Here is a 27,020-nt window from a genome sequence, read left to right as displayed (position 1 = left end):
AGGTCATTCCAATGGAGGCTCTTCTTCCAGCAGTAGCGTGATAAATTCCAGGGCCTCTTCCTACGAGATAGATATTCGTGGTTGTGCTGTAGAACTCTCCAATGAAAATGCATTCTTGACAACATAAGTAATGGACAAATATATTGAGTTAATTTTTTTAACACACACTGAGAGATCAAAAATAAAAACACCAACATTGCCATATCGTTAGAGTGCCTGACCCACAATTGGAAGGATACAAGTTGAGATCCTCGGCACAATACCTTTGAGGTGAGCAAAATGGGCATCAGTTTGTGGGAAATCATCGGCGTTTTTTTTCCAATGGAGATCTATATTCCCTTCCATGGACATGTGTAGTTGCCACCCACACGTTCAGGACCACTTGCAAAACCTACCACTCCTCCATTCCTCATTCCACGCAGAAACACTCTGGCACAACTTCGTGTTTGTGTTTGGTCTGCAGATTCACTGGATAAATAATATTACACCTTATATGAACACAACTCAGTATATAACATCGCCGAGGCCACTGAAATATAAACTACAGTAAAACCTTGGATTGCAAGCATAATTCGTTCCGGAAACGTGCTTGTAATCCAAAGCACTCGTATATCAGTTGTGATCACGTGACGCTCGGCAGACAAAGCGTATACACGTACTACTCGTATTGCAAGACCTCGCTCGTTTATCAAATGAATATTTATTTTAAAAATTTGCTCGTCTTGCAAAACACTCGCAGACCAAGTTACTCGCAATCCAAGGTTTTACTGTAACAGCTAATTTGGCCCTTCCTGCTGAAAGATATACAATCTTAATCTTTATCCCGTGGGAGATGGTCTGGGGCTACTAACGTCTTTGTCAGCACGAGCTCTTAGCCAACACAGCTGAGATCCTGGGTTTGAATCAGGGGAGCCACTCGTGACCACATTCGCTTCTCAAATGCGGTGAGATTGATGGTCTCAGCCCAGCCACTAATAAGCGCACTAACAAAACCATCACGTGCAGTGTTTCTCATCAACTTTGCTCAACGCTGAGCTCTGACGTTCATACACGCAGGTATAGCTCACGCTAATTGCTGTTGGGCATGAAGGAGTGGTATCTAATGCTGGGCAGGTGAGGTTTTTGGACGTGAGTTCAGCAATAGTTGCGTCACATCATCTTCCTGCAGGGCCACTCCCCGACACGGCGCGTGGTTGTTTTCCTTCGAGAGATATTTTTCTAACAAATGTTTGTTTTGTTTGTTGTTGCCTCAAGGCACGCATCTGTGAGCTGCACACTGGTGAACAGACACAAATATTCGGCGTGTGTGTCCTAACGAATGAGTAATTTCACAATGATCAAGCGATATAATGTGACACTCGTGTCTGTGTTTCTTTAGGACGGCCGCACGGCCCTTCATATTGCCGCTTTTCACTCCAAGGAAGAATTGGTGAAACTTCTTCTCACGAGAAAAGCTGACCCAAACATTCCCGGAGGGGTGAGAATATTTCTATTTAAATTATAATCACGTTTTCCCTCACGACCTCAATGTTTCCTTTCGCAGTCGCACACAAACTCATTATGCAGCCGTCGAGGGGCATTGTCGGTGAGAACGCAGATAACCAGAGCGCCGTTTTGTCTCCACGTATCAACAAAAACATACTTTGATTTGCAGACCAATATTATTTGTTTTAGCATATAAAAAAAAATAAACTCTCGATTCGTTTGGACCTTCTGGGCCTCATTAGCAGTCGGGTTTGAATTAACAAAACCAATGAAATTGTGTCCAGAGTTTGCTTACTTAAACGCATGTTGTGGGATAACATTGGTCTGGAAAAGCAAGATGCTGACGGGTCATCGTTGATGTGTTTATTATGTATGTGTGGAAACAAAACGGAGGTCACCGATGCTGTCAAACCCATGATTGGCTCACGAGTGATGACACCACATTTACCCCTTCTATTGAAGACCGAAACAGAAGGAGAATTTCTCCACAATTCTGGCTGTCGCCTGATGATGCTGGTTGTAATTACCGGCGAAACATCATACTAAAATTGTAAATGTTGTGGGTTTAATGTCCAACACACCGGTGCGCTGATCTAGTAACTTATTGGCATGTTTTGTTTACGCGACAAACCTTACTAGTTGGCTGTGTCGGGTGGTGGAAGATTTAACAACACATTTATATTGACGCGATCTAACCCAACAAAAAAACTCTATTATGGACAATATTGGTCGCCAAAGCCTAAGTGTTAAAAAAACAGTGACGTTGGTAGGCCTACCGTATAGTATTAATTCCTGGCAATTTCCACATCAGATCAGCTCTTAATTGATAAATAAATTATTCATCGGAGAGACAGATAGGTACATTACATTGAACAATTTAATTGCACACTGGACACTTTCCCCACACAGCCAATTGGTGCACCTGCTAATCTGTAATGAGGGAGTCACAATAAATTAGATTATGGAAGCATAAAGTACACACTGTATGTGTATGTCCAGTACTGCTTGTGAAGAGCAACTAGAACAGATTTTCTGGAACATGATAAATGTATAGCATGTATGTATTTGTAATGCTTTCATTATAGAAGTCAAGTAATGCCCTTTGATGCTGATATACAGACAGTGATACTGCTAATACTGTGCATTTACTGCATTTCCAATCCTTGCTCAGAAGCTCAGCTAGCAGCTGAATGTAATCTGACGGCAGCCTCACCACTCACGAGATCACAACAGAAAGATGGAGACAGAAACAGAGACAAAAACTCAGAGAGACAGATCTACAATATAAATGCAGAGACAAAGAGAATGAAAGAGCAACAGAGAGACAGAGAGAGAGGAAAACAGAGACACACAGACACAGTAAACATGGAAGGTTACTTGGGAGAGACAGGGAGACAGAAACAAAGAGACAGGGGGGGGGGGGAGAGAAAGAGACAAAGTCAGAAAGAGAGAGAATGACAGGAAATTGGGTAGACAGGGGGAGACAAGGAGAGGGAGACAGACGGAGATAGAGCAATACATGTGCCAGTTTATTGAAATAGATATTTCATTGCGACTCAGCTTCCAATTCAGATTTGCAGAAGACCTGGATAAGGTGTTTTGGCCAAATATTACAAAGTGCTTCGTCGTGCACGACCAAGCTTCGGTGCGTAATCATATTACCATCACCTCACTTTTTCGAGTTTAAACAATTGTTATTTTTTCCTTTGCTATCTATCTCCAGCCCAATGTAAGGTCACGCAGGCTGTTTATTACACGCCCATGATGTGTAGCAGTGGAGCTAACGTGAATGGGCCATGCAAAGGATGTTGAAGCCCTTCGTCAGGAAGCGGTGGGGGTGGTTAGATGGGGCAGCGCAGCAAGTAGGTGGCTGGCTTAACGGTGCCACTTTCTTCAAGTGATATTCACTCGCGTGTTCGGGTTTTCTCTGGGTAATGCAAGCCTCGACTTACCCCCCCCCCCCATTCGAATCGCTCGCTAACAAAATTGACCATACATCCCAATAATTAAATTTGCTTCCAATAATTAAATTTGCTTCTAATCATAATTTAGTCTTGACTTAAAGCTTTCGTGACTGCAGGAATTCATACTCTCTAGGTCTTTCGGTAAAGTCACGTAGGTAGAAAAGTAATAACATAAAAATATCACGACGTTTCGATCGCAACACAAGCAATCTTCTTCAGGTGAAACCGTACAGCAGGCGGACTGTTGAGGCAGAAAAAAATGAATTGTACCCATCCCAAACGAATATAACCTTTGGCTGCAGTAGCTCTCTCGCTGCATTTCTTCATGATTCAGCAGTCCACCTGCTGTATTTTTTTCACCTGAAGACGATTGCTTGTGTTGCGATCGAAACGTCGTGATTTTATTTTATTATTTGTCTATTTACGTGACATTACCGAAAGACCCAAAGAGCATGATTTAGTCGTTCTCTGGTCAATCTTTGTACGGACATTTGTTTCGTGAATGCATCTTAATACGTGCACATCCCACACCGCTTATTTTATCAACGGAGATTTTATTTGTGCAAGGCTGTATACGTCTACAAGAGATTCACTGACTTTTTCCCCCCACAACTTAAACCTCACTACATTTTACCATTCAGTGTCTTCACTCAATGACATCGTCATGTTTTTAAGCGTTTTCTTACTTACCATGATCAAATCGAATGCGACTTTAAAACGTTTTATTTTTTTAGATGTGTGCGTACTTTACGAAACATCGCCTCGTTACCCACCCCTACCTCGCAGTGCGAATCTTATTATTATTATAATAATAATAACCGTGTCTGCGTGAAATGTAGCACCGTGCTGCAGATTTCCAGCGTCGTTCATTACATTAGTGGTGAATAATACAACTATTCATCTGCTGCTGAGGAAGCATCCAAAGCATTTCAAAATCCAGCCCGTGTTCAATGAGCGTGCGAGCTCCTATCGATTTACGCCGCTGTCTTACGACGCTGTGAGTCAAGTGGCTCGCAATACACCGCCGCTTTGCTGCAATGTGCATGTCGGCCGGAGAAACGTCTTTGGAGAGACCTTGACAGTGGAAACCGCGATTGTGCGCGGGTCCGTCACAGCGAACAGAACGAGAGAGTGAGCGAGAGAAAGAGCGAGCGAGCGAGCGAGAGAGTGAGCTAGAGGGGGGTTCCATAGAGCCCAGTTTTAATAAAAAAAAATTACGAAATGATGAACGAAACAAAGTGCCGAATACACCGAGCATCTTCTTGTTTCCACTGATCGTAAAAAAAAGAAGTGGAAGCCTCTCCCCTCTCCCCTCTCTCCTCTCTCTCCCCTCTCTCTCTCCCGTCTCCTCTCCCCTCTCCTCTCTCTCCTATAACTCTCCCCTCTCTCCTCTCTCTCCGGCTTGTCCTGCCGTGACACCGGCACGGCGGGCATCTCGTCGCGCTGCGTTCCAAAGGGCGTTTATTTTGATGATGGTGATGATACGTTTATGATGGTGATGGTGGTGATGGTGATGATACGTTTATTTTGGTCATGGTGATGATACGTTTATTTTGGTGATGATGATACGTTTATTTTGGTGATGGTGATGATACGTTTATTTTGGTGATGATACGTTTATTATGGTGGTGATGATGGTGATGATGATACGTGTATTATGGTGGTGATGATGGTGATGATACGCACCTCGTGAATTCGCAGCTGTGATTATATTTAAATCAATAGCGCCAGCGGTTAGGGAGCATTTCTGCTGCTCGCGCTGCGGGCTCGCGATGGAAACTAAACGCATCCGTCAACAACACGGCCCTGAAAGGAAACAGCATAGCTAATAGGCGACGTTTCGGGCAAAGGCCGTTGTCCATAGTTGAAGGAACACTTTTTCATAACAGAGAGAGAGCATCTACGTGTTGTGAAGCCAGAGCATATCTCTGCCAATGGCCCAAAACGTCGCCTGTTAAATGTTACGACGAATATCATTGTTTTCCATTTGGGGCAGTGTCGTTGATGAGTGTGGCTTGTGGCACTATTGTCAATGCGGTATCACAACAACGGTTTACTCCAGGGGTCGGCAACCAAAATAACAAGAAGAGCCATTTCTTTCCAATTCGGTACAAAATTCAGTATTTCAAGAGCCGCAATGCATCTGAGTACATACTGTACATACGTACATATCGTCAAGAAGCAGCCCGTAAAGAGCCGCATGCGGCTCCGGAGCCGTAGGTTGCCGACCCCTGGTTTACTCCAACGATGAAGATAAATCTATAATAATAGAGCGTTTGAATCTACTTGTTTATGTAAGTGGTAGTGGCCAATCTCCATTGACGGCGCTTAACCATCTTTAGCAACAACAATTATAATACAATGCGATATTCCTGCGTGGAATTACGCTGACAGAGAGGGAAAGGGACGCGTGGATTGCGTGACTTGTGCGAGTTAAAGGCCCCACACGGAATGTTGAGAGAAGCGAGTGGGCTTGGGTAGTACACGTCGTGAGAAGGGACGACTTTGGATGGTCGAGGCGAAGGGGCGCCACTGTGTACCGTGCAGGAAGTCGTGGGTTTGATCCCGACCTTGACGCCTGCTGTATATTCGGAGTTTGCTTGTTCTCCCCGTGGTCGCGTGGATTTTGCCCTAAGTCCACCGATTTGTACCTCGACATTTAGAAACACGCGTTGAGAGTGTTTGGTTGCTATGAATGTCCACGTGATAAGCCACTTCATTGAGCGATCATTTGTGGCCAGGTCGCTTCTGAAAAAGAGCTGTCTTGCCCAGTGGCTCGTACCTGCTAAATTCAAACGTTTAGTAACTAGTTTAGTTTTATTATGGAGTTGTAGCCAAAGCGCACGTTCACTCTGTAGATGGAGTGATAACATTACATTATGTCCAAAAGCCAGGATGGATTGTTGCATTTCAGAACTGTGACAGATGGTCACAGCGTTGGGGGAAGCCTTAATCCAACAGTGGACAGATCCTGGACGATGACATGTCAGGTGTTTGACGACAAATATTTGATCGAATATTCTAATAATTTCACATCTTCCAGAGCTGCACAACCTGCGAATGGAATTGTCTCCATCCTGTCGCATTATTTTAATAGGTGTTATATTGAGATGTATGCTCTCTTAGTGAGAGAGAGAGTGGAATATCATTAGGATAGAAAAAAACTTGGAATAAAATAAAATAAACAAACGTGCAAGGTCCAATTGTGAGAAGAGCACTCTAACTCCAGAGATGCAAGATTGAATTAACCAATTTTCACGTGCTAGTATCGTATCAACAGTTAATCTATTATATTGGATGCAGCCCTTTTGAGTTAATTTAATGACACGTCATTTCACCAAATTAAGAGAAAACAGTTGAAACTCATTATGTCGTTTTGTAAGAACAAATGGGAAACTATATACGCTACTTAGGGGCCGTTAATATATCTTTCAATCACAATTTGGTTTCCTGTAATTTGTACGTTTGAGATGTTTGGCGAGGTATCTTCTTTGGAACTAACGCAGGGTCGTGACCGTTGGCTTTGTTGAGAAGCATCTCACTGAGGCTCAAGACTCTTGCGGGAGAGTCCTGCACGAACACATTTGGCCATTTCCGTCACGAATAATTTGCATTTGGACGGAAACCAAACAGCTCAGAGAAAGTGCATCCAGGGGCTGGGGGATACCACTCGACAATCAATAGAGATCTTCAACAACCTACTTGCTGTTACTGTGATATACTGTCCACCCTCTTGTCTACCTGCAGTTTGTCTCAACGCTTGATGAAATCTGCTTCATCCACCAATTATGCCTGTAAAGTGCCCGGATTATTAATGTTGCTAAACATTTGTTGTCATCTAAAATAGTGCAGTGAAACGTCTCTTATCCGTAGCGATGTGGGCGGTGGGGGGGGAGTGGTATTAATGGGTCATAATATTTGCGTATATCCTTGTAAATTGATCCTGTTTTCTGCACGATTGTTTGTGGTATAAGATGTGGATAAAACAATGTGGGGAGTGGTTAGCGTGCTGCGCTACGAACCTGGAGACCCGAGTTCAATTCCCGCTCACGGCTGACATCCGTGATGTTTATTTAAATTGGTCCTGGGCCTCCCTCCCCGAGGTCGACTCAGCCTCAATTCAGTACTTCGTGCGATGTGTAAACATTGTCACTCGGGAGACAAAGGCGGTCGGGCGTGGGGCTACCCACCCACCCCCTCGTGTGGCGTGCCGGCGTTTTTAGGTGATCACTAACAGCACTTGGACCAACAGTCTGTGAAGGCTATAAGGGGGATCTTTGTCATTGAATAATACGATGGATGTTCCATGAGCTCCGGGCCAATCCTCTTATCCGTGTCAAGCTGCGGGAATAAAAACACATTCCTGCGGAGGGAGCTGGTAGGAACGTTGGGTTGCTCGGTCAATGGCCAGGGTCAACGGCGGCGTGGTGTATTCCGCAAATATGGCCGACTGTGAGGGCGGGCACAAGCCGGCGTGAGTAGGTTAAACGTTGAGTTTTATAAGGGCACCACGGGGTGACCAGCCCCTCCCCACCCAGCCCCACCCTTCCCACCCCCCACCCAGCCCCACCCTCTCCACCCAGCCCCACCCTTCCCATTTTTGGATCCACGACGGACGGACGGACACAATAATCCCCTGTGGGCTGGTGTAACCAGGTGGTTCCTACCAGTAATAGGGCCATATGAATGAGGATAGTCGCCGTACAGTTATACCTCAATGCAATACACAAGACCCTTTTGTTAACTGACCCACAAATGCTCATGGCCTTGCACACTTTCACTTTGGTCCATTTTTGCTTTGCTCCATCACACTCTTTTAATCTCCAATGAGTGTGCGGTCTCCACGGCAACCGCAAAGGATAAACAAAGATTGCGGTCACGTGACCCTCGGAGTGAGCTTCATGCTTCCTCCATCCAGCCTCTCTCCACGTCGTTCGCTGGCGCAAACGAATCTCCCATTGTGATCGCGTGCGCGTGGGTGTCTTCAGTGTGTGCGTGGGTGTCTTCAGTGTGTGCATGCGTAAGGTTCGTACTGCGATCCTGCATAGCACACGCGTGCATTCCTGCTACCGACGTCCATGATACAACAAACTTAAAACAAAAAAGTGGTTGGAAAGGAATGAGATTTCAATGTAGATGACCTAAAAGTTCACAGCTTCAGTCGCATCCTAATATCGGAAGGAAGAGCGCGTGCTTAACTCTTAACACGCATGATGCGTGCATAACAAGTTCAAGTTTATTTATTAGGAATAGCCCTGTGAGCCATTCGGCTCTTGAATCGGGTGCAACCGCAACAAACAAAAAACTAAAACATGAACAAGAAAACATCTTACAGTGAATATGTGACTAAGTGCAAACAGAAAATCCAAGAATAGACAGCAATAATTGCAGAAAAAGCACTGTACACCAACGCTGTGCAAAAATCTCTGTGGGATGCAAGTCAAACAACAACAACAACAACCACAAGACAACTTAGATTAAGGCCATCAGTCTTACTCCGTACTACAACAAACAAACATGGCCAAACCGGTAAACTTTTCGAAATCACCAAAATAAAGCAATGAAACAGTGATCATAACACAAACCAGCGCAACGTGTACGTGGATAGGGACTACACAACGCAGACCGCCCAGCATTACTTTGAAAGCCGATTGGAAATACAAACCATGGGTGAGACAAGTTTGACTTGGCGGACAGAACGCGCCCTATGAAGTACGAGACGTAACGCCAGTGAGTTATGCCGGTTACGTTTGCGCGAGGATCACTCAGCCGATGTTGCTGAAATATTGCATGTTATATAGCGCCTCAAATAAGGCGCTGAACAAAATAATTAACTATTTGTACAGCAGAAGAGTGTGAAGAGATCAGTTGATGAAAATGATGGCAGCGCATGGCTATAGATGACGACGCGTGAAATAAACGGTGATGAAAGTGACGATAATGATTGGTTAAAGTGACAGTGAGTGGTTAAAGTGACAGTGAGTGGTTAAAGTGACAGTGAGTGGTTAAAGTGACAGTGAGTGGTTAAAGTGACAATGAGTGGTTAAAGTGACAGTGAGTGGTTAACGTGACAGTGAGTGGTTAAAGTGACAGTGAGTGGTTAAAGTGACAGTGAGTGGTTAAAGTGACAGTGAGTGGTTAAAGTGACAGTGAGTGGTTAAAGTGACAGTGAGTGGTTAAAGTGACAGTGAGTGGTTAAAGTGACAGTGAGTGGTTAAAGTGACAGTGAGTGGTTAAAGTGACAATGAGTGGTTAAAGTGACAGTGAGTGGTTAAAGTGACAGTGAGTGGTTAAAGTGACAGTGAGTGGTTTAAAGTGACAGTGAGTGGTTAAAGTGACAGTGAGTGGTTAAAGTGACAGTGAGTGGTTAAAGTGACAGTGAGTGGTTAAAGTGACAGTGAGTGGTTTAAAGTGACAGTGAGTGGTTAAAGTGACAGTGAGTGGTTAAAGTGACAGTGAGTGGTTAAAGTGACAATGAGTGGTTAAAGTGACAGTGAGTGGTTAAAGTGACAGTGAGTGGTTAAAGTGACAGTGAGTGGTTAAAGTGACAGTGAGTGGTTAAAGTGACAGTGAGTGGTTAAAGTGACAGTGAGTGGTTAAAGTGACAGTGAGTGGTTAAAGTGACAGTGAGTGGTTCAAGTGACAGTGAGTGGTTAAAGTGACAGTGAGTGGTTAAAGTGACAATGAGTGGTTAAAGTGACAGTGAGTGGTTAAAGTGACAGTGAGTGGTTAAAGTGACAGTGAGTGGTTAAAGTGACAGTGAGTGGTTAAAGTGACAGTGAGTGGTTAAAGTGACAGTGAGTGGTTAAAGTGACAGTGAGTGGTTAAAGTGACAGTGAGTGGTTAAAGTGACAGTGAGTGGTTAAAGTGACAGTGAGTGGTTAAAGTGACAGTGAGTGGTTAAAGTGACAGTGAGTGGTTAAAGTGACAGTGAGTGGTTAAAGTGACAGTGAGTGGTTAAAGTGACAGTGAGTGGTTAAAGTGACAGTGAGTGGTTAAAGTGACAGTGAGTGGTTAAAGTGACAGTGAGTGGTTAAAGTGACAGTGAGTGGTTAAAGTGACAGTGAGTGGTTAAAGTGACAGTGAGTGGTTAAAGTGACAGTGAGTGGTTAAAGTGACAGTGAGTGGTTAAAGTGACAGTGAGTGGTTAAAGTGACAGTGAGTGGTTAAAGTGACAGTGAGTGGTTAAAGTGACAGTGAGTGGTTCAAGTGACAGTGAGTGGTTAAAGTGACAGTGAGTGGTTAAAGTGACAGTGAGTGGTTCAAGTGACAGTGAGTGGTTAAAGTGACAGTGAGTGGTTAAAGTGACAGTGAGTGGTTAAAGTGACAGTGAGTGGTTAAAGTGACAGTGAGTGGTTAAAGTGACAGTGAGTGGTTAAAGTGACAGTGAGTGGTTAAAGTGACAGTGAGTGGTTAAAGTGACAGTGAGTGGTTAAAGTGACAGTGAGTGGTTAAAGTGACAGTGAGTGGTTAAAGTGACAATGAGTGGTTAAAGTGACAGTGAGTGGTTCAAGTGACAGTGAGTGGTTAAAGTGACAGTGAGTGGTTAAAGTGACAGTGAGTGGTTCAAGTGACAGTGAGTGGTTCAAGTGACAGTGAGTGGTTAAAGTGCCAGTGAGTGGTTAAAGTGACAGTGAGTGGTTAAAGTAACAGTGAGTGGTTCAAGTGACAGTGAGTGGTTCAAGTGACAGTGAGTGGTTAAAGTGCCAGTGAGTGGTTCAAGTGACAGTGAGTGGTTCAAGTGACAGTGAGTGGTTAAAGTGACAGTGAGTGGTTCAAGTGACAGTGAGTGGTTCAAGTGACAGTGAGTGGTTAAAGTGCCAGTGAGTGGTTAAAGTGACAGTGAGTGGTTCAAGTGACAGTGAGTGGTTAAAGTGACAGTGAGTGGTTAAAGTGACAGTGAGTGGTTCAAGTGACAGTGAGTGGTTCAAGTGACAGTGAGTGGTTAAAGTGCCAGTGAGTGGTTAAAGTGACAGTGAGTGGTTAAAGTAACAGTGAGTGGTTCAAGTGACAGTGAGTGGTTCAAGTGACAGTGAGTGGTTAAAGTGCCAGTGAGTGGTTCAAGTGACAGTGAGTGGTTAAAGTGACAGTGAGTGGTTAAAGTGACAGTGAGTGGTTCAAGTGACAGTGAGTGGTTCAAGTGACAGTGAGTGGTTAAAGTGCCAGTGAGTGGTTAAAGTGACAGTGAGTGGTTCAAGTGACAGTGAGTGGTTAAAGTGACAGTGAGTGGTTAAAGTGACAGTGAGTGGTTCAAGTGACAGTGAGTGGTTAAAGTGACAGTGAGTGGTTAAAGTGACAGTGAGTGGTTAAAGTGACAGTGAGTGGTTAAAGTGACAGTGAGTGGTTAAAGTGACAGTGAGTGGTTAAAGTGACAGTGAGTGGTTAAAGTGACAGTGAGTGGTTAAAGTGACAGTGAGTGGTTAAAGTGACAGTGAGTGGTTAAAGTGACAGTGAGTGGTTAAAGTGACAGTGAGTGGTTAAAGTGACAATGAGTGGTTAAAGTGACAGTGAGTGGTTAAATTGACAGTGAGTGGTTAAAGTGACAGTGAGTGGTTAAAGTGACAGTGAGTGGTTCAAGTGACAGTGAGTGGTTCAAGTGACAGTGAGTGGTTAAAGTGACAGTGAGTGGTTAAAGTGACAGTGAGTGGTTCAAGTGACAGTGAGTGGTTAAAGTGACAGTGAGTGGTTAAAGTGACAGTGAGTGGTTAAAGTGACAGTGAGTGGTTAAAGTGACAGTGAGTGGTTAAAGTGACAGTGAGTGGTTAAAGTGACAGTGAGTGGTTAAAGTGACAATGAGTGGTTAAAGTGACAGTAAGTGGTTAAATTGACAGTGAGTGGCAGAGGTGTGGACTCGAGTCATGTGACTTGGACTCGAGTCAGACTCGAGTCATGAATTTGATGACTTCAGACTCGACTTGGACTTGCATAACAATGACTTTGTCCCACCTCTGAGGTGTGGACTCGAGTCATGTGACTTGGACTCGAGTCAGACTCGAGTCATGAATTTGATGACTTCAGACTCGACTTGGACTTGCATAACAATGACTTTGTCCCACCTCTGAGGTGTGGACTCGAGTCATGTGACTTGGACTCGAGTCAGACTCGAGTCATGAATTTGATGACTTCAGACTCGACTTGGACTTGCATAACAATGACTTTGTCCCACCTCTGAGGTGTGGACTCGAGTCATGTGACTTGGACTCGAGTCAGACTCGAGTCATGAATTTGATGACTTCAGACTCGACTTGGACTTGCATAACAATGACTTTGTCTCACCTCTGGTGAGTGGTTAAAGTGACAGTGAGTGGTTAAAGTGACAGTGAGTGGTTAAAGTGACAATGAGTGGTTAAAGTGACAATGCGCGGGGTTTCTGTATACCCCCCCCCGAATCATATGTCGCGGTTTGTGCTCTGTACCGGGGCTCCTACTGAAATATAATAAAAACGGAACAAAAATTCCTGAATTCATTTGAAAAGAGTATTAACTCGTGCATTAATGTTAATGGGAGTCAGTTTGAACATTTGTTAAAATAAATAAAATTACCCTGTGTGATTCATTAAAGTAAATATAATAACCCTATGTACCCTGACTTTTGGGCCACCCTGTGTATTTAAAAACTGGCCATCAGAATTGTTTTTATATTAATTTATCACCAGGCCCCATGTTCTTGAGTGTAGCCTCCGACTCAAATGACCAACTCAATCTGGAAACTTTAACAGTTATATTTGTTTGTATCTTTTAGGATCGCAGTGTTATTGACAGATGTTGAATTTTTATTGTATGCACAATATGTACTTTATAGATGTTTCCCCTGCTTATATGATTCAGCATATTTAAATACGTTTGCTCATAAAGTAAAATTCGGTGAAATCTCTAATCATAATTTGGTGGCGTTCATTGCAATGGGTGGCTACGTGCCAGTGATGAAATTCCATTTTCTCTTGTCGGTTGAATACTTGCATACGTATAATAAATTCAGCCTATATAGTGACGTAATAATACAGTAATAATATCAACAATATTACATCTATAAAGGCTTAACAATAAAAAAAACATGAGATTCTTGAAATCTACTCTAAAGTAGACTCGGGGGGTGGGCGTGAGGGTTGGAGCGGGGGGGGGGGGGACAGACTCCGGTAACGGTGCCTACTAAATGCATAATGTGTTTTATTATGATTCTGATGATGATAGGCATGTGCTCATGAATGTGGCTTCTTCCCTGCGTGCCTCTTCTACTGCCTCAGCCGAAGGAGCAGCTGCCACTGCACGTAGCAGCCGCACGTCCGACCGGTGCCCTGAGCACGGTGCTGCTTCTGCTGAAAGCGTCCGGCAAGGATGCCCGCTTCGTTCCAGACAAGGTACAAAGAAACTTCACACATCGTGTAGGTGTCATCATTGTCATCATAATTCTCAGCCAGGATAACTTCACTGCTGGATGAAGGCATCCTCAAGCTGATGCCATCTCTCACGATCCTGCGATGAAATAGTGCACCTTGCACCTACACACGAGATTATTTCATCACTCCATCTCCTCCTCGGAGGTGGTCCTCTCAAATGAGTTGCATTCCATCACTTCATGGCAGTATTGGGGAGCTGTAGTGCTATGATTCGTGCACTGCGCTATGAACCCAGCACCCCTGAAGTTGATTCCCGCTCATAGCTGATGTCATTGGGCCTCTCGTAAGTGGAGAGACAAAGGTGGCTGGGCGTGGTGTTGGCTACCGACCTCCTCGTGTGCCTCGCCGGTCTTCATAGGTGCTTTGTACAAAGCGTCTGCTTCTAAACTAAACCGACACCAATTATTTTACCAGGTAAGGCCCACTGAGCTATAGAGCTCTTTTTCAGAAGCCACCTGGCCACAAATGAAAGCTCAATGAAGTAGTTTATCAAGTGTAAATTTTGCAGCCAAATACTCCGAATGCATGTTGCTAAATATGGAGGCAAAAACCCGAGGACCCGGAAAAAAAACCCACTCGACGACGCGGAGTGAGACACGCACACTCCAAATATACAACAGCAGGCGTCAGGGTCGGGATCAAACCCAATGACCTCCTGCACACCAGGCGAGGTAGTTAACATCTCACCACATCGGCGCTTCGATTTCTATCTCGGCGCGTATGGATACGGCTGCAACGATGCCAGACGGCACGCTCGTTACGAGACCCCCGTGCGTGTGTTTCCGCAGGACGGCTCGATCGCGCTGTTCCCCGCGATCGAGGCCGGCAACGTGGCCGTTTGCAGGGAGCTCCTCTCGACGGGGGCCTGAGCAGCAGCTCCACGCTCACAGGACGGTAATTGCCGCCCCCGCACCCCAGAATAACGGAGGCGCCACGATGGCCTGGCATCCTGGTATACAGGAAGTCGTGGGTTCGATCTCGACCCTGATGATGCCTGTTTAATTTTTGGAGTTTGCGTATTCTCCCCATGGTCGCGTGGATTTTTCTTCGGGTCCTCCAGTTTTTCCTGCAACGTTTAGAATCAACATGCGTTTCGATTTTTTGGCTGCAATACATTTCCACATGATAAGGCACTTCGTTGGGTTATCGTTTGTGGCCAGGTCGCTTCTCAAAAAGAGCTAAAGATCCTTATAGCAGTACCCCGTGGTACCAAATAATACAAAATGGCCGAGGCAATTAAATATTGCATTTCTGGGACGCTATTTTTCCCAGGGGTGTACTTCACTCCGCTACTGGGGTACCAATCAATCCGACGTCAGTGCTACTCCACGATGTCGAAACGCCAAACATCAGCATAAAAAAATCCGTTATCGAAAATTTCAACTTTGAATAGTGCATCGTGTACAGCTCGTCGAGACGAGTCGATTGCCGTATTGCCGACTCATCAACAGACTAAAAATGGCTGCATCACAGACATTATGCGAGAGCCGGTAAACTATGGTACCCTGGGCTCCCGCCCTAAGGTTCATATAGCTCAGTGGGCCTTACCTGGTAAAATAAAAACATGTTTTAAAGTATTTTTTTTATATACAAAATGTTATTCACCACAGTTAACATGGGCAGGTCGTCTGTGGTGGCCTGCTGATAAATTTGCAGGGTTGCACCTTTACCGTTATATATTTGTTTCTTTCGTTTCTCAGTCCGTTTGTCCTGGTGAGGGCCGCGGCTTATATATATATTCGTGTGTCGAGGTATTGTTAAGTATTTACATCAGTGCGTGTACCTTCTTTTCTTTGTTGGCAGGACAATGGGGACACTGCTTTGCATTTGGCTTCCAAGAAAAAGGATCTGGAACTGGCAAGACTCCTCATAGAATCTGGAGCCAACATAGATGTTCAGAATGTAGGTCATTGGCACATAATTTATATTACATAATGATTAGGGTTTTCTCCCCAACTCACAGTTATGATACACAGCAATATATATTTAAAAAAATATTCAAACAAAGATAAGAACAGCCCCATGGTCAAATGATTGTGAACCAGGTGTGGAAATATTAATTATTGTGGCTGAAACGAGTCTCTACATCGAGCGATGGGCCTTCTTCATAAGACATCAGACAGCCACAGTCATGAGCTGCTGTTTGACACATTTGAGGACATATGCCCCTCCATGTGCTAAAATCTTGTCGACTAAAGATGTGCAAAAGTGCGCGCTCTTGTTAAGATGCCGTCGTCATTGTCATCAGCCATGATCGATCCACTGCTGAATGAATGTCTTCCCAATCCGTCACCGTTCCTCACGGTGCCGTGATGCAGCATTCCAAGGAGCGTCACCACACGAGCTCATTTCATCACTCCGCCTCTCTGGTGGACGTCCGCTCACTCCACCGTCGATACGCAGTGGCGATCCAATTGCAGACACCCCACGAAATTAAAAATGATTAATTATACGGGAGGCAACACTGCATCGCAAGGCCTCTACAAGTCTCCCACCAATCTCAGTGAATGTATTTCAGCCAGTAATACTCCGCCGAGGCACTGTGTCCATCAGTCAGTACGATTCTCTTATAATGTTAAATTATGCACGAGCCAAGGTTGTTACAAATCAGCGACGTCTCCGCAGATTTATTTTTGCGCTTTACTTTCCATGCCATTTCCACAACTACGCGAGCTTTGGAAATAAACACGTTCAATTTTCGGCACGAAAAACATTGGTGTTGTTGCCATGGTGCAGCAGTCAGCACCTGCAATCCAAAGGCCGCCGGTTTGATCTCCCGGAGTGGCAGTTTACCCACCGAGAACTTTTCTTAAATCCCCCCACCTCTACTCACTCAGCAGTGTAAATAGGTTCGCCGCAGTTTATCGACCAGTAGGTCGCTTTTGGTGGGGTAAAGTGTGGGCGCTCCTCCCTCTTCCAGCGTGCGAAGAGGAAGCCAAAATATCCTCCTAGAGGGGCTCTCCGGCGCTCCCGCTAGTGAAGATTCGTCCATCAGCAGTGGCGCAAGCAAGGCATTGCAGGGCTGCACCTTTACCTTGTAAATATATTCTACTGAGCATCTGTGCAAAAAGAGCTTCATGGCTCATCGGATTCTTCCAGTCTAAATAAAGATTCTGATATTCCAACCTCGTTGTGTATTGTAACGTGCGTTCTGTAGGGTGAAGGCCAGACTCCTTTGCACATAGCCGCCGGGGAAGGCGATGAGATCTTGCTCAAGTTCTTCCACCAAGTTAAAGCCAACCCCAACATTGGGGACAAGGTAATCCATCTACACTTCAAGGGAGTTTGCCAGCGCAAAACATTGGCCCACATAAAACGTATAGTTTGAACTACAACTTACACCAACTTCGGACAAATGCCATTTTCAAATTTTGTAAATGTCTTTTCTACAAAACTGAGTTATATAGCTCTTTTTCATAAGCGAACTGGCCAAAAATGATAGCTCAATGAAGTAGCTTATCATGTTTAAATTTATGGCAGCCAAATACTCTAAACACACCTTTCTAAATGTGGAGGTAAAAACTGGAGGACCCGGAGAAAAATCCACGTGACCACAGGGAGAGGGACATACAAAACTCGAAATATACAGGCTTCATGGTCGGGATCAAACCCATGCCCTCCTGTATACCACGTATAAAAAATATGGACATTTCAGTCAATATTGTTTTTTTTGGGAATGATTAATAACCTCTGATTATATATGAAAGTAAAAAAAGAATGTATGTCCATTCTGAAATGCGTGGTACCTGCTGCCGTGGTGTCATGGTCAGCAGACTGGATTTGTGATCCAGAGGTTACAGGTGAAGTTCCATCTCCCCCGGCGTGACAGTTGAATCATTGGTGCGAGTTTCTTACACCCCACCGCCTGCCCGCCCAGCAGTGTAATTGGGTGCATCACAGTCAATGCCAGGCCACGTGTGTGGTGGTGACAAGTGTGGGGCACTCACACCTCTTCCAAGACGTCTGGCCAGTGTGGAAGAGTAGGCCAAAGTACTCTCCAAGAGAGGCTCTATAGAACTCCCTCTAGTAGAGGTCCTTTCACCAACAGTGGCGTTGGCAAATTATTTCATGGCTGCATCTTTATCTAACGTGCGCATGTTTAAGCTATTGCAGAGAGTTTGGCTTATTGCATGCTCATTGCACGGGATATTATTCCACTTCACCGTGTGTTCTCAGTGAGAGCATCCCATTGGTCCACTTAGCCACGAAGAGGCCACTCTGAGGGCCCCCTTTGGGTGACCTTAGTCTAAAATTAGCACAGAATTTCCCAATTGTCGTTCATTAGGTTTAAATTCGAACGCAATAATTCATCGCTTTATAGTCATGCAGTATACAACAGACCTCCCCGCCGCCCCAATTAACACTTATAGATCATTAGACGTGTATTGTTAGCGAGCACCTATTTTGCAAGACGCCAAAGATTACCATTACTCACACGCTGTGCTCTCACTTGTTTTGGGCTGAGCCAATCTAGGCGAGACTCAGGGCATATTCACATTACAAATTGTTGCCAATATGCACGGTCCAGCGACCTGTATTTCAGTCATTAAAAACAAAATACGTTCAGTGTTCTCTACGCGAAGTCAACAAAAGTCAGAGCCCCTTTCTCTCTCAAACAAGCGAGCGGCAGGACTAACCCCTGTTGGCGAGTATTGAACCGGTCGTGGATTTCACATTCCCTTGGCAGAAGTCTGTAAGGTCAACTACGTTTGGCTCTCGACAAATTGGCACGAATGCTGAAACACCAAAAGGGACGATTTGCCGAGTTTACCCTCGGCAATGTTACCACCTCGCGGTTCACGTTCGGTTCAGATAATCGCCGTTGATGTTATCTGTGCGCGGGAATCGAACTCAGGTCGCCAGGTTCGTAGCACGCTGTGTTACCACTCTCCGCTATTTTTCTGCAAAGACAAATCTCGCCCACGTAGCCTTTGAGCAGACTGTTGAGGCAAGTGCTGTCAGGCCTGTACGGCGCCCCAGGGTATGGGTTGGCTAACACGACACCTGGCCATCTTTGTCTCCCCCACCGCTGATGTCTACACATCGCACCAGATACCCATTTATGGCTGAGTCGACCTAGGGGTAGGCCCAGGACTAGTCAAAATATAGGCCACTGCTTTCGATTATGAGCAGGAATCCAATTCGACGGGTAAGCGGCGCCAACCACTGCGCGAGCGCTCTCCAACAACAACAACCGCCATCCGCCACTAAGTGGCCGTCACGACGACGCTTGTGCCAGGCTAGGTGCACGTCGAGGCCACGAGAAGTGTCGAACGCCCGCCGGCATGGAGGTCACGGGTCGGCTGACTGAGATGCCTGGCCGATGCGCCACCTGTGGGCCCTATTTGTGCCACTGGCACGCACGCTCGCGCACGCAGGGGGGGAGGGGGGGACCAAAGCAGTACAGTATATCGGTCCAAAAAGCAGACGTGAGTTGTTTTTCAAAAATAAAATAACAACACAAACTGTGCGCTTGGTCGGATGCCCGGGGATTAACCGTGCGTGCAGAGCAGCGTGACAGCAAGGGGGGAACGGGAGAGCGGTGGTGTGGAGGAGGCGGACGGGGAGAGTGGGAGCCGGGGTTGTAGAGGAGTTGGGGTAGGTGGTGAGGTGAGGGTGAGGGGTGGCAGTGGTGAAGACAGAGAATGTCTCCGCAGAAGGTTTTAGATTCGACACGGGCGCAGGGGCTTTCGCGACCCGATGTGATTCGCGGTTGATTTTTTGGGTCAGATCGCGTGAGTAAAACGCGCGTCGTAAGCCCTCCTCCACCCAACGCAGACGATGAAGTTGTCACGTGGACAAACGTGACTAATGTATTACTGCTTCAGCGCACCGGTGATTTGTAGAGTAATCCACAGCACTGAACATTCGGTGTGGACGTTTTGCTGGCAGTTACAACCAGCATCATTGGGCAGTTGCCAGAATTGTAAGGCTTTTAGTTTAACAATAAAATCATAGTTGTGACCATATAAAAAACAATTTGTCTAAACAATTATTAACCGCTTTCAATAAAAGGCTACAACTATTCGGAATTTGGAGTTAATGTGCAGGGCTTTACTCAAACGGGCAATGGGGTCGCTGTTCATTTCATTGGCAGTACTGAACCGGCATTGGAAATTCCACATTCCTATGACAGTGCAATCCGTTCAAAGCATGATTACGACTCCCGAAAGCGTGGTACCGTATTCCCCATTTCATAACACGCTCTACAAAGTAAGACGTACCCCAAAACGTTTGCCCGCTAGTCAACAAAATTACAACAACCACCCCAACAACAACCGCCATTCACCACTAAGTAGCGGTGACATCACCACGACGCTTGTGCCAGGCCATGTGCACCTTGAGGCCATGTGAAGTGTCGACTGAGATGACAACCACCCCCCCACACACGCACTCGACGACCAGATAATAAGACGCACCCCCGACTCTTGTTTTTGACAGGTTAAAAAAAAACGAAGTCTTGTCGCAGAAGGGATACGTGGGCTAAGTTAACCGGTGTGCTGACATTGTAGGTCACGACCTCTTCCGATCGTGAGTCGAGCACTCTGCCAACGCTTGTGCCCAGCTATAGCGCTGCGAGTGTGTGTGCTGATGTGGCGTAGCGGTGGCGTAGCGGTGGTGTAGCGCTATGAAGCCGGCAATCTGGGTTCAATTCCCGCTCACGGCCCACACCGATGACGATTATTTGAACCGATCCTGGGCCTCCCCGAGGTCGACTCAGTCTCAAATGAGTACCTGGTGCGGTGTGTAAACATCGTCACGGGGGAGACAAAGGCGGCCAGGCGTTGTTCTGGCCACCCACCCCCTCGTGTGCCGTGCCGGCCTTCATAGGTGCTCGCTAACAGCACTCGCCCCAACAGTTTGTTAAGGCTACACGGGGGACCTTTGTCTTTGTGGGCTGAAGATGTATGCTCAGGTGACATGAAACAATCACTTGCATGCTTGTGCTGTCGTTGTTAAAGCTACAGTGCAGTACAACGTCGCACAGATACGTGAACATCTATAGAAAATACCGCACTGGGTGTGGGTGGCGATGGGGTCAGGGCGGACGCATGACGGTCACACATGTGACGTTGGACTGTACTCGTAGTGTGTGTTTAGCTTGTGAAGGTAACGGTTCCTGCAAAGGTAGTTGGTATTCGTTCAGGTTCCCTTCTGACTGGGTGCACCCACGCACAGCAGGCCCCGGACAAGGATGCCCTGTTTGCCGCCCATGTACACCTTAGGGGCAAGCAGTGTTAGCAAGCTCCTATTACGGCTGGCTAGTCACACCGCACCCAGCCACTCCTGTCTCCCCGGGGTTGATATTCACATGCTGCACGAACCATTTGAGGCTGAGTTGACCTCGCGAAGGTAGGCTACCCTTGTTTTTCATGGAAGGGAATCAAGCCCGTGCCACGGGGTTGTAGCAATAGACAGACAGACAGACCTTATTTCAGCTGGCAAGGCCCAGTGAGCTCAGAAGCAATTTTTTTTATTCGGTTTTGGACCACAGCAAGCAGACCATTGCTTCACGGCTTCACCCCAAAGAAACATACAAAGATCCCCTGTATAGCCTTAAAGGACTGTTGGGGCAAGTGCTGTTAGCGAGCACCTCTGAAGGCCGGCACGCACACGAGGGGGTGGGTGGCCAGCACCACGCCCGACCGCCTTTGTCTCCCCAGTGGCGATGTTTTTACACACCACACCAGGTACTCATTTGAGGCTGAGTCGACCTAGGATTGGTTCAGGACTGGTTCAGATTATCGTCACTGGTGTTGGTCGTGAGCAGGAATCGAACTCGGGTCGCCGAGTTCGTAGCGACGCGTGCTAACTGCTACACGACCGCTCTGCACTCACACACATGCACGTGCATGCATTCTCAAATGAGAAGTCTGTTTTTAACGCTTTCCCAAATTCCCAATGAGGTGGAACGTGTCCACGCATTTGCTCTGCCCGTGTATGCAGTGGGGTGACGATGATCCAATATGAGCAAAACTTTAGTCTTAAGTCGTGTTGCTATTAGGGAATTTGATTCAATCCTTGTTGGAAACCGGCCAAAGGGTTTTCCAAATCTTGAAGACCCAAACCAGAGAAAATGGGACTATTTGCAAACATGCTCACGCATTTTTCTTAACAACTACATGTTGGTTTCCGTACTGCTAAATGCATTCGTTAGAGGAGAGGCACATGTTGGAGAGTGTGATTCAATCCACGCCAAGACGTGATTTGTCTTCCCGTTCTCCCAGTGCGACAGGTCTCCGCTGCACATCGCGGCAGAGCGAGGCCACACGGCAGTTGTGGACATTCTCATCGAAAAGTTTAAATCGAACGTGTTCGCAAGAACCAAGGTGCGGGCACAAATACAGCGCAACTTGCATTTGCCTCCACACTGCAAGTGGGAATTCCACATTAACTATCACAGGGGCCAGTCTGTCAATAAATAAACCATCGCTGCAATGTGACAATTGTTTTATTGGCCTGAAGAAACGATCTTCCGAGTGAACTCCAAACGACAATTTGAAATCCACACCTTAATGTCCACATGCGAGTTACAACTTGGCAGTTTGGTAGAAGCGGCGCATTGCATTGTGGTCCCTTCGGCTATCTCACCAAAAAAAAACGACTTCGGGGCAACAGAATAGATTGTGAAGTTTTTTATAATGAATCTGTTACTGTGGATCGTGACCGTTCGGTAAAGAGAGAGAGGAGCGGCTTTTTTCTTCTTCTTCTTGTTGTTTGTTTCAAATGCTCGCATGGCGACCCCTTGGGACAACGGTGACCAGGGCTGAGGAATTTTTTGCGCCCCCTTAATTTCTAGTGGGACAAGAATGAACCAAAAACGGAGTTGATGTGCTCACATACCGTGTCAAACCATACGCTTTACAACGTATTCTTGTACAGGGAAATTGAGTCTTTCAGGTCCACACGGCATACAGCCGTTTCAGTACGGGGAAAACAAATTGTTTGTCGATTTGTTTGTGTTTCTCCCTTGTGATGTGACTTTGTAGGATGAACGTTGAGATTTATAAGGGGCACGGGGTGACCAATAAGGTCTGAATTGGTCTGTAATAAGGTAGGCCGTGATAAGGGGTTGACAGGTATGTGCTCATCACGGACTCGCGGGGGGGGAGAGAAATATCTCTCCTTGCTCAGTGTTCCTCCCCAGCAGTGATTTCCCACATGCTGCGATGTTCGTAGGCATTGCATAATTTCTGGCAGCTTCTGTAAACCCACCACTGTTAACGGACTTGCGCAGAACAAAGCACAGTGGACAATTTGTACTCTCGCTTTCCAGACGCTGGCTGAATTTGGGAATATCAAAAAAACACACACATACACACAACAAAATATGCTAATTACACACACACATACAACGTATGTAAGCAGTCAAATTCATACATGTGTATTGCACAAGGATGTGTAATACATATGCACATGTTTGGAGTATATCAGTCGCAGCAATAATTCATTACCGGCCATGGCCAATCCACTGCTGGATGAAGGACTTTACAAGCCACTGCCATTTCTCACGAACCTGCGATGATAACAAAGACAAAGATCCCCCGTATAGCCTTAATATACCGTTGGAGCAGGTGCTATTAGCGAGCACCTATAAAGACCAAAACGACACACGAGGGGCTGAGTGGCCACCATCATGCCCGACCGCCTTTGTCTCCCCAGTGGCGATGTTTACACACTGCACAAGGTACTCATTTGAGGCCGAGTCGACCTAGGTGAGGCCCAGGACTGGTTCAGATATTTGTCACTGGTATTGGCCGTGAGCGGGAATCGAACTCTACACACGACCAGAGTGCAGCAGCGCTCCATCTCTGCAGCAGACGGACTCCCGGATGCGTCCCAATCCTTGGCTGCCACTCCGTCATTATTCTTGACCATTGGCCATCAGCCCTTCTAGCCGTGACGTGTCCTGCCCAAGCCCATTGATGTCGTTTTCCTGCATTATGTCCTCCAATCCACATGTGCAATCAGGAGTGATTACAACTCTTGGTTGTATATTCTCCATTGGGAGTTGTTGAAAACTGTTAACGTCGTTATTATTACGTAGTGGCAAGCTAAGAGTATTTGCCATACAGAGACTGGTCTCTACTGTAGGGATGTGGAATTTCCACCAACGAATGTGAGCACCACACCACACCCTTTTGAGCAGGTACAGATTTTCAGGCACAAGTCAGTCCAAAGTAACAATTTATATTAAAGCCAATTTAATTCGACCTGGCATTAAGGCAGCACGATTTTAAGTATTTACTTTAGCTTCCTATGCACTCGGTGTGTGTATATATATATTAGTATAATAGTATAATCCTGGCCTTCTCTCAGTCAGGTTAGAAACCACCCATTCAACAGCAAAGCAACTGACATCCAATGTTGCACCTTGGTTGTCAGGTGGTGTCTTCGAATACCTGGAGACAGAGTGTGGCAAAGCGATGCCGGTGAATCTCGTTGTACAACAGCAAGCAAGCAAGCAGTAGCAGCAAACTGCAGGGTGATTAATACGAGTCCACTCAGAGGCTGTTTCCTCCGGCGCTTTCACATCGAGTGGCATCAGTGCAAGTCCACCTTTTCATCGAGCATGACGGAGGAAAACACTTTAAGCGTTAATCATATCAATGGCGATTAATTGCTGAACCCGTTTGGTTGGCGAGATGTTAACTACCTTGCCTGGTATGCAGGAGGTCGTGGGTTCGATCCCGACCCTAACGGCTATATTTTTGGAGTTTCCGTGTCTCTCTCCCCGTGGTCGCGTGGATTTTTCTCCGGTCCTCCGGTTTTCCCCTCAACATTTAGAAACGTGTATTTAGAGTATTTGGCTGCAATACATTTACACGCGATAAGCCACTTTGTTGAGCTATCATCTGTGGTCAGGTCGCTTCTAAAAAAGAGCTACATAGCTCAAGTGATCCTGAACTGGTAAAATAATAAAAAAAATAGTTTCATAGTTTAAGCCTTCGACTCCTGGAGACAGAGAGTGGAAAAGTGAGGCCGATTAAGCTCATTGTGCAGGAGCAGCAGCAGCAAACAGCAGCAACAGCAGGGTGATTACTATCAACACACTCAGAGGCTGTTTCCTCTGGCGCTTTCACATCGAGTAGCATCAGGCAAGCCCACCTTTTCCTCGAGCGCGACAGAGGAAAACACTTTAAGCCCCAAGTTGACCTTATCAATAATAATTGCTGAACCCATTGGTCGCTTTCTACAGCAGTTAATTGCAAGGGGCCTGTATAGTGCGGTGTTGGATAGGTCGTGCAGGGGAATAACACTCATCTTCTTGGTTCTTTCGGTAAAGTCACGTAGAAGGGAAGTAATAATATAATAAAAATAAAACATAATAAAATAATTCTCACGACGTTTCGGCCACAACGCAAAGCAGCCGTCCTCAGGTGAAACCAGGTCTGTCGAGGCGACAGCGTCTGAATGAAACAGCACACGTGCTTGGAGCATATATATAAGCTGGGTTGGAAGGGGGGGGGGGAAAGGGCGCCTTGACAAAAGAATTTGCATATGCATATGCTGTTTCATTCAGACGCTGTCGCCTCGACAGACCTGGTTTCACCTGAGGACGGCTGCTTGCGTTGTGGCCGAAACGTCGTGAGAAATATTTTATTATGTTTTATTTTTATTAATTTATTACTTCCCTTCTACGTGACGTTACCGAAAGAACCAAGAAGACGAATCCCTGCAGTCACAAAAGCTTTAAATCTGGAATAACAATATTAAGAATAATATGTACCAGGGTGCACACAGCAAGGTACTGTATGTACCAGAGGTGGATTTAAAATAAAAATTCCCAGAGTAGGAGGGTAGGCCACGGTCCTTTCAAGCTTTTCAAACGGGGAGCTACATTAATCATGATAATAAAAATGAAAAGTATTTACTCTGCAAAATATCAATAACATAACAGCTTCTTCAGGGTCTCAAGGGCTTGGGGGGTGGAGGGGAATTGCTCCGATCACCCCATTTAATCCGACACTGGTACGGCACATGCGTCCTGCACATAAATAAGCACAACCATCCACACGCATGCAGTAAACATGTATGGTGGCCCAGTGGTAACACATGTTCCTCACAGCATGATGACCCTCAGTTCGGGGAGGGTGGGGAGGGTGGGGAGGGTGGGGAGGGTGGGGAGGGTGGGGAGGGTGGGGAGGGTGGGAGGGGTGGGGCTGGGTGGGGAGGGGCTGCTCACCCCGTGGTGCCCTTATAAAACTCAACGTTTAACCTACTCACGCCGGCGTGTACCCGCCCTCACAGTCGGGCATATTTGCGGAATACACCACGCCGCCGTTGACCCTGGCCATTGACCGAGCAACCCAACGTTCCTACCAGCTCCCTCTGCAGGAATGTGTTATACAACACAACTATTTTGCAATATCGTGTCTGTTTTTTTCCATTGAGTAAGTTTCCTGTTATCTAATTTAACAACCAGTAATATGATATACCTTACAAATCCTATACTAATATTTGGAAACCAAAACTAGACAGTTGTAGAATGTTTAAGTGTGTCGCTAGAGGACTGTTCTTACCAGAAATCTGAAACAAACTTGTCGATGTACAAGTTTAATATTGTTAACTGCTGTGTCGGATACAGCTCAGTGAATAGAATGTTAACCAAAACATAACGAATTAAATCAAACGAATCCACGAAAAAAAAACCCACGACGGGTTAGGCAAATAATGATACCAAATCTTGCCAAATGAAACATTCCACAAAAGCAGCCAACTTGCCACCACTTTGTCAACATTGCTGACATTTTGACTTAAAGCTTTCGTGACTCCAGGAATTAAAATTCATAAATAACCAAAAATAACAAACAAAAAAACTACGACGTTTCGATCACAACACAAGCGATCGAAATGTCGGAGTTTTTTGTAATTTTTTAGTTCTTTTCTTTGCACCTAATCTACGTGACTTTACCGAAAGACCCAACGAATAGTACTGACATTCTCACTCTTCATGGCCCTGCTTTGCGCCTTGTTGATTTTTTACACTGTGAAAAGCTTTATGATACAGTAGTTTAGACCCAGCACAAGCCCGTATTACATAACCAAGGCATTTCTGGAAAGGCAGCTTTGTAAATGTGAAATACTGACAGCCTTAAAGCTGCGTGCTTCTTGTGTTTGATCTGCTGTTTGTGTGTTTCCGCGCAGCATGGAATGTAACATTCTCTCCTGT

The 27,020-nt window shown here is 45.8% G+C and overlaps 1 protein-coding gene across 1 annotated transcript in view; it reads left to right on the top strand.

Annotated features, from left to right (window-relative positions):
• Window positions 1-27,020, top strand: part of LOC133349220 (serine/threonine-protein phosphatase 6 regulatory ankyrin repeat subunit B-like) — a 90,274-nt gene that overhangs the window by 14,820 nt on the left and 48,434 nt on the right. The window contains 7 exon segments of the mRNA XM_061562528.1: window positions 1,379-1,477; window positions 13,694-13,807; window positions 14,635-14,706; window positions 14,708-14,740; window positions 15,650-15,748; window positions 17,004-17,105; window positions 22,075-22,176. Of these exon segments, the coding sequence (XP_061418512.1) occupies window positions 1,379-1,477; window positions 13,694-13,807; window positions 14,635-14,706; window positions 14,708-14,740; window positions 15,650-15,748; window positions 17,004-17,105; window positions 22,075-22,176 (621 nt within the window).

Source organism: Lethenteron reissneri, chromosome 29, assembly GCF_015708825.2.
Source record: "Lethenteron reissneri isolate LAM-NWPU_2019-01 chromosome 29, ASM1570882v1, whole genome shotgun sequence".
NCBI lineage: Eukaryota > Metazoa > Chordata > Hyperoartia > Petromyzontiformes > Petromyzontidae > Lethenteron > Lethenteron reissneri.
This window is presented reverse-complemented; position numbering and strand designations above follow the sequence as displayed.